Raw genomic sequence first — 7735 nt, 5'->3', positions numbered from 1 at the left:
AGGTTATTATTTGAAGATGTCAAATTTTAATCTTGTTCTATGAAATATTTACCAGTAGTATCAGTAGGCTCATTTCCTGGAAGTAACGAGTCGATGGTTGTAGGATGCTTGGCGTCAGTTAAGGGCGACTTCGCGGCCACATCATTGTCATGTGCAACGACCTCAGATTTACTGGATTCGGCGCTTGTAGGATCCGATCTACGTGATCTTTTCCTTCGGTTGTGTACTGTCTAGAGAAATATCGTTTTTAAGAAAATCTCAATAAGTTATAGGATCAATTCATGTACAAAAACACGACAAATATCAGCGTTTGTGTTATAATTAACTCCAAGAAAAGCTGTTTGTCAATAATAAAGTGACGTACATATTTGTCCCGTAAGACAAATTTCTAGGTGTTACATATAGATATTTCAAATTAAATATTACATTTAAAATATGAAATTAAATAAAATTTAAATTTTCAATGAAATGATGGTAATATAAATAAAATATTGCGAATGTTAAGTTAATGAAACATTATATTTATACCATTTTCTCAGGTTAAGTAATAGGATAATGAGCATTTACCAAAGATTGAGGATGGCCGACATATCCATACACCGAGGGCCGTACATATCTATGACCTCCTATTCTTGCGAAATGCACATGGTGTGGACGATGTGGATAGCTTAACACATGTGAACGAGCTTGGTTCGATTCATAGGGGTACACCGTCTGAACTCCCGAAAGATATCGCGTCGATTCCTGGTTCGGTAATTGTTCCGTGCGATATTGTTCAGTCGGAGATCGTATCCAGTGCTGCGAAACAGTCTGATGTTGCAAATAGCGTGGATTGCTATAGTATTGATGTTCATAGCCGGCGGGTTGAACTAGGACGTCGGCAAGTGCGATACTTGCTAACGAGATTGTCACTGCTAAGAACTGAAAAAGAATGATTAAAAAAACTTTATGCAGATTGTTGTTGAACAGATATTTGATATGGCAGAAATTTGTTCCCTAAATTATTTATTTAACAATTTAAAATTATTGAGAGAAAGATCACATATTTATGAATTTACTATGGAATATTATTTTATTGGTATAAAAATCGAATTAGAGGAAAAGTAAAATGCAGAAAAGAAATAAATGTTTTATTACGTATTGATTTTTACAAAATTTCTGTCTAACGCTGATGACATGTGGCTTTATTATTAAAAAGTTCTAATTCCAGAAGTTAAAAACTCATAAAAATATTAAATAAATGTAAAGCATATGTCAGAAAAGTTTACTCACTAATCCTCGATGCGAAAACATCGTGTTGCTCTTACAGTTTCACTTGATGAGACTAACGCAATTCCTCAATGTCACTATATATAACCCGAAAAATCGCTGACGTTACCTATGTTGAATTTGCGCATTCCATAATTTCGTCAGTTTGCACATTGTGAAATCGTCTCGAGGCAAAAATTCGGACGTCATTAAATTTTTAAGAAAGTATGTCGTTCATGTACGCAATGACAATCGTTGATGCAAATTGCTGATTGACTAAAAAAATATCCTAAATTTTTTAAAATGTTATTCAGTTTATAATTCAAGAATTTTCCAATCTTATAAAATAAATAATTTGCTAAATATGTACCTATATTAATTGGCAGTATGTGAAGTGATAATGTGCCATGTATATATTTTGACAGACAATTAGGTTTCCTCGTTGACTTAATTAATGCTTAATTGTACTGAAATTAATTCACCTGTTACATGCGTATTCTTCTAGTCGTCATTACGGTAAGCATTGTGGAACGACTGGCCAACAATTCGTACTCTCTAAATCTGAATTATAGTGAATAGTCACTGATTCACAGTACTGTTCACTGATTCAGATTTAGAGAGTAACTTCCGTTTAATAAATGCGCTTCTCCCCTAAATTTCGGATGAATCAATTACATGTAACGGCAATATCAGACTGCAACGCAAGATGATACAAACAAAGCGGCTTACTGCGTCCTAAATTTGTCAGTAAAATTCTTACTGCGTTATTGACAACCAATTTGAAAGAGGATGCAGCAGAACTCAAAGGTCTCTGTTTTAGAATTAAACGTACAAAAGACCGAATTTATTTTGCGATAACGTTCACGCACCAGCGCTGATGATTACATCGCTGTGAACACGGTGCGTGCCTTTTACGTTTCGTTTCATAACTTTTAGTAGGTATTCGAGAAATATTTTAAATAAACCAGAATTCCAACATTTCGTACAGCATATCACTGCAATGTATTGTCTCTAAGTACGCGGCGCTCGGGTGGTATTAATTTATAAAAAAAATCATACGACATTGCTAGTGCCGTGAACTTTTAAGAAAAGTTCAGTATGTTCAGAACTATTCGAAAAATATTTTAGATAAACCGGAACTGCGACATTTAATTAACAACTTTTTTTTCTTAGTGCATTTAATCGCAATGGCATTCGGTACAAGCAGGACGGTCTTTAAAAATATTGCTTATGTATACCTTTTCCTCGATACTAGTACCAGATTAAATAAAATTAAATTGTGCATTATCAGATGAAATCGCGCAATTTGCAGATGTAGCATGGACGCGCACCAAAATGATGTTTTATCGGCAGTGTCGGAAAATGAGCGTGGCTACGTAGTACCAATTTCGAAAATGGATGTACATACTGATGCTAGTGTACAGGGTCTTTCGACGGTCCCATGAAAAAGACCGGGATGCGGGATGGCCAGGATCAGCCAGTGACAGCCAGGATTGCCAGGAATGGCCAGGATGCTTCTTTCTGGCATTGTGTACAAAATCGCGTATTCCTAACCTCATTTGTAAAATAGACGAAAAAACGTTATATTGACAATCGATTGATACGAGTGAGGCGAATAATAAAATACAGTACGTATTTCCTTTTCTTTTTCTAATAATCAATTAATAATTGATTCAATTAAACATTATTTTTGGAACGAAAAGTTACCTAACCTATACATTTCTACAGTTATTCGAATTTTTAATATTTTGATATATTATTATGCATTGATATAGTATATATTATTTATATAAATTCTATATATATGTATATAAAATTTAAAATCTGTTTAAATTCTAACTATACAAAATTAAATGTATTAAAATTATTATATAAAAAATATACTATTATATAATTATATTTTTATAAATTATTATATATTTCAAATTATTACTATACATTTGCAACGTTCTATAGAATTACTGCTATAATATAAAATTTTTAATAACAAATATTACATAATGTTCTTCGGTTATCTTACATAACTTATTACTTATCTTATATAAACTTTTTACAGCGACATGTCAAATCTAACTTTGCACACGCCAATGGCGGAATCTGAAAATGCAAGTGCATTGGAGTGGACGCGTCCTGATCAAGTGATGCAACTGCATCGTATGAAATTAAAGAAACGTGCGCTTCAAGCGCGTATAAACAAAACGACCGTCAACGCTGGTGATCAACAAACGGCTACGAATTTAGACGCGCTTAACTACAGTGTTAATGTACCACAACGTATATCTTACCAGAAGCGTAAGAATCCTTTCGCGATCAATGAAACGTGTAAGAAGCAGAAGGATTTAACGTCAACTGGATTAGAAATCAGTAACGACAACACATTGTTTGAATTACTACACATCGACGTTCAACAGGAGAAGCCAACGACAGATTCATCTACAAAGGATTCCTTGACTTTTGCTAACGTTCTTTCAAAACTAGAATCGACTAATCAGACTCCAGACGCAAGCGCTCCAAAGGGTGCAAAGCATATTCCTATAGATTGGACATTGAAAACTAAAATGAGATTTATGTCTCCAAAGCCTTTTCCATGGAATGGCAAGCTCAAAACGAGCGAAGAGGCATCAGGCACCACAGGATTTGTGAGATGTTTAGATATCGGAGAGAAAGAGACAACTTTGGACACTAGTTTAAACGCAAGGTTGGTTTTATTAGTCCTTGCCTATGTGTCTATTTGTTTTTCTAAGTCTTGTAATAATGTCTTGTTAAATATTCTGATTAGATTTCATCAATGTTGCTTGATATGGCAACATCCATCTTTACCATGGTTAGAGTTATTCCCTCGCTCTGCTGGCAAAGTGAGTGCATCTCTCGCAAATAATGCATCGATAGTGAACAATCAAAATATGAAAGATGCATTGTATCGAGAATGGTGTGATAGCTTCAGATCCCTATTTCATTTATTGCGAGCAAGACAATGTCCATACTTTTACGTATGCGCGAACACATTTACAGTGCTTTTTCGTGCCGCTGGAATCTGCGGATTGTCGGAGATTCATGCTCTCATTACACCTACAACACGTGGATTTCGTCAGTCATTAAAACAAGAAGGTAGCGAATTCTATTTACTTATTTTATTTAGTTATTTATCGATAAAATGAATCTTTGACGACAGTACTAGTAAAGCTATAGGTATTCGACATAATATGAATAATGAAATGTTAGGCATGTGATAAAAAATAATGATCTTACGATTGTTAAAATATAACTACATTGTAGGATAAAAATAAAAACAGGTTTTAGAATATTAAATTTTATTTTGTTTAAAAATTAATTGTGTCTTTCAACATATTTCAGAAATAGAATTCTCTATGCCTTTAAGGAAGGATTACAAAAGACGATCCGACCCGACAGATTCCGATTCTAAAACTGCAGATGTGTCTACTGTGGATTGCCAGCAAGAGAGTGAAAATTACGAAGAAGAAGAAGATGATGACGAAACTCAAGACGCATGGCTCGAGAGTCTTGGAGTAGAAAATTCAGAAATTAAGAAAATTAATCACTCACAGGTATGCATAAATATTGCGTATTCTCAATTTGTCCTGATGTTGCGATTTTATTTTAGGCAAGAATGACTTTGGAGAAAGAAAGCGAGGTAGATAACTTGAGACAATCCCTTGTGTTCGTAAGAGGTGTGGAGACGCAGGCGTTGTTTAACTTCCTAATTAATTGCAAGTCGGCTATCGCGATGACCGGTGGGTTAGCCGGTGTTCCTCCTACGCTTTTGGCTCCGACGGCCTTCCACGGTGCTACGTTAAAACCGCTCAAGGTATCGCATAATTGACAGAACAGTTCGTTTTTATTTTAGAGAATTTTGGTCCCATATCTGTTACTTTCTTTTTTTACTTTTTTCATAAAGGTTCGAGAAAGCGTAGTGCGCGATAATAACGACAGATACTATTCCCTCGAATTGAGAGGACCCCTTTTGCCGCATGTGTTGCCTTCTCTCTGTCACTTGATGAAATCCAGCCAATTGGAGCAGTATTCGGCAAGCTGCGCGCAGTTGGCCTCGACAACTTCGTTTTCCACGGCGAGGCACGGTACGGGCACGCGAATACACGTGTTTGTGTGCATGTTAATCGACGCGGAATCTTACAAACTAAATAGCGAAAATAACATTTATACTCCTACAGGCCACGCGATTGTCACGAGAGAAGACGATCTCGATACCACGAAGGACTCTCTACCGCCTAACGTTTTCGGGCAAGAAAATTTGAGCGATTGCGGATTTAACGAAGAATTATTGAGCCATTTTTGCAGTCCCGACCCGGCCAGGATAGAAATTTTGGATAGCCTCAAATTTTTTAACGGACTATATACATGGTCGTGATCTTGCGATCATATAATTTAGAAATAAATATAGTACAGATTTAAGTACAGGACCTTTGTAAAGATTAATTTAAAAAAGGCAACTGACTTTAGCCTAAGCGTTAGGACAATGTTACGTCGCTGGCGACACGTACTTAACGTCCGATAACGAAATATCGTTATGCTTGTGAAGATATAGGGATCTAATGTCATCTAAAATGTAAGTATATATCTAATGTGATGACGAATGTTGAATGCAACTACATGATTTATATACACAAATTGTAAGATTTATATTTTTATTGACGTGTAATTTAACGTGTGTAATTTAACATGTAATTTTAAATTGCGAGATTGTACATATCACGTGTGAGAAGACAAGGAACATTATCGATATCAGATAAAGACGTTTTCATTTAAACCGACGTAATATTGTAATCGCCCTAACGATAACTTTGTAGATTATAATAATCGATATTTTACGTTTTATCGCGTTATATGGACTTTTGTTTAATGTTGGTACATTTATGGAAAAATCAAATATTGTTTTTTATTGTGTTATATATCGTATATATGTACACGTTTAATGCGAAAAGGGAAGAAAGAACGAGATTACGATTATAACGAACTAATTTAACGCGGTTGTTTTTTTATGCAGGAAGGACAATCGCATTGTCATCGTTAATTTAAAAGCCTTCCCAGAAGGAGTCACGCGCGACGGTAATACCATCGTTAAGAAGGGCCGTTCGAGAACCCCGGGAACGACGTAGGTGGGGTCCGCACAGCGGATGGATTGCCCCTAAAAATAACGAATCGATATTCGCCCGCTGCCCCCAAATCAGTTGCCGGACTCGCCGGACTCGCCTGGGTCAGCGAGAGAGAGAGAGAGAGAGAGAGAGAGAGAGGGGGGGGAAAGAAAGAAAAGAGAAAGAGGAAGAGCGTGTGTGTGTCCACAATACGGAAAATCAATTGGTTTATTACATCGAGACGCATTTCTTTCTCTCTCTCTCTTCCGAATACCATATGATCCGCTCGGCGCAATTACGATTGACAGCACGCGTCATAAATATTAGAATAGTTTGACCGAGAAAACTCGCCGTAGGAACATCGCCCCGTTGGATGCGTTTGCCGCGACGCGCGGGCACGGCTGCGAATTACACGCGCCATACCGGGGGCTTACGTCAGGGCTCGTCGCCGTATTGCGACACCGCGCCGAGGCGGAGGCGGTTTCGCGTTGCAAGGTCTTCCTGGCGCGGCTCGAATTTTTCGTGCGAGCGCGCCGTTTTCCAGCCCGCTGCCGCTGCCGCCGCCGCACGTTTCTCTCTCCACGAGCGAATTTTACTTCCCGCTGTCCCCCGCCCCGTCCCGTCTCTCTCTCTCTCTCTCCTTTCTGTGCGAGCGAATTCCTGGCGAGCGACGGGTATCTTATCGCTCGTGCGATACAAACGGAATTCGAAGACGCTAATGGGAGTACGGGCCCGAGTTCGATACTCGGCTCGTGCTCCGAGAGGGAACGTTCGTTTTAACCGAATGAGATTAAAAACGTCGTGTTTACGTGTCTCTCTCTTGGATATGGAATGTGCAGGACGGTTTCTACCTGCCAGGTCCACGTGTCTCTCTCAAGGATTGCAGAGCTCTCGGTTGCATCGAGTCGATTTTTCTTCCGCAAAAATCGAGGCGTATCATAGCTCTTCGCTCATTGCAAACTAAAAGAAAAAAGAGCTCAGAAAATTGCGGGGAAGACAAATATTAAAATCACTTTTCCTCGCTTGATATCAAGTTTACTTTTAGATTTTAATTCGAGTCTTATTAGTAACATCCATATATATCGGGAAGAAGCGGCGATAAGGATGGTGACCGATCGTCCCCCGGGGCAAAGTCGACTCAAAATTGATCGAAGCGGAAGCACGCAAGCGACACACCCTGAGTGCGTTCCACTTATCGCTCGCAACGCTCGTGGAATCATTTCATCCTTGTTGTTTGTCAAATGTTAAACAAGGAAGAAATGATGCTCGCGAGTGTTGTGAGCGATAAGTGGAACGCAGCCCCTGCGTCTCGACGTATTTACGCATCCCGAGATCCGCGCGCTTTGTGTCCTTCGGTCGGCGCCACCCCTAATGAT

General features: G+C 38.3%; 1 protein-coding gene and 1 long non-coding RNA gene across 2 annotated transcripts; one reads left to right on the top strand and one right to left on the bottom strand.

The window, feature by feature from the left end:
• Positions 1 to 24: 24 nt before the first annotated feature.
• Positions 25 to 1366, bottom strand: LOC139772119 (uncharacterized). The gene is made up of 3 exons (XR_011718057.1): positions 1273 to 1366; positions 568 to 921; positions 25 to 230 (listed from the first exon to the last, which is right to left on the bottom strand). It is a non-coding gene; the product is annotated as an uncharacterized lncRNA (long non-coding RNA).
• A 1153-nt stretch (positions 1367 to 2519) lies between these two features.
• Hd (humpty dumpty) lies at positions 2520 to 6034 on the top strand. The gene is made up of 7 exons (XM_071705509.1): positions 2520 to 2876; positions 3305 to 3946; positions 4028 to 4356; positions 4603 to 4814; positions 4871 to 5074; positions 5165 to 5345; positions 5439 to 6034. Exons 2-7 carry the CDS (start codon positions 3309 to 3311, stop codon positions 5633 to 5635), a joined length of 1761 nt encoding a protein of 586 aa, XP_071561610.1. The 5' UTR covers positions 2520 to 2876; positions 3305 to 3308; the 3' UTR covers positions 5636 to 6034.
• Positions 6035 to 7735: the final 1701 nt, after the last annotated feature.

This window comes from Temnothorax nylanderi, unplaced genomic scaffold, assembly GCF_030848795.1.
Source record: "Temnothorax nylanderi isolate EJ_2023f unplaced genomic scaffold, tnyl_v1.0 TNYL_tig0046_pilon, whole genome shotgun sequence".
Classification (NCBI taxonomy): domain Eukaryota; kingdom Metazoa; phylum Arthropoda; class Insecta; order Hymenoptera; family Formicidae; genus Temnothorax; species Temnothorax nylanderi.
The sequence above is the reverse complement of the archived record's forward strand: the minus strand, read 5'-3'. Positions and strand labels throughout refer to the sequence as shown.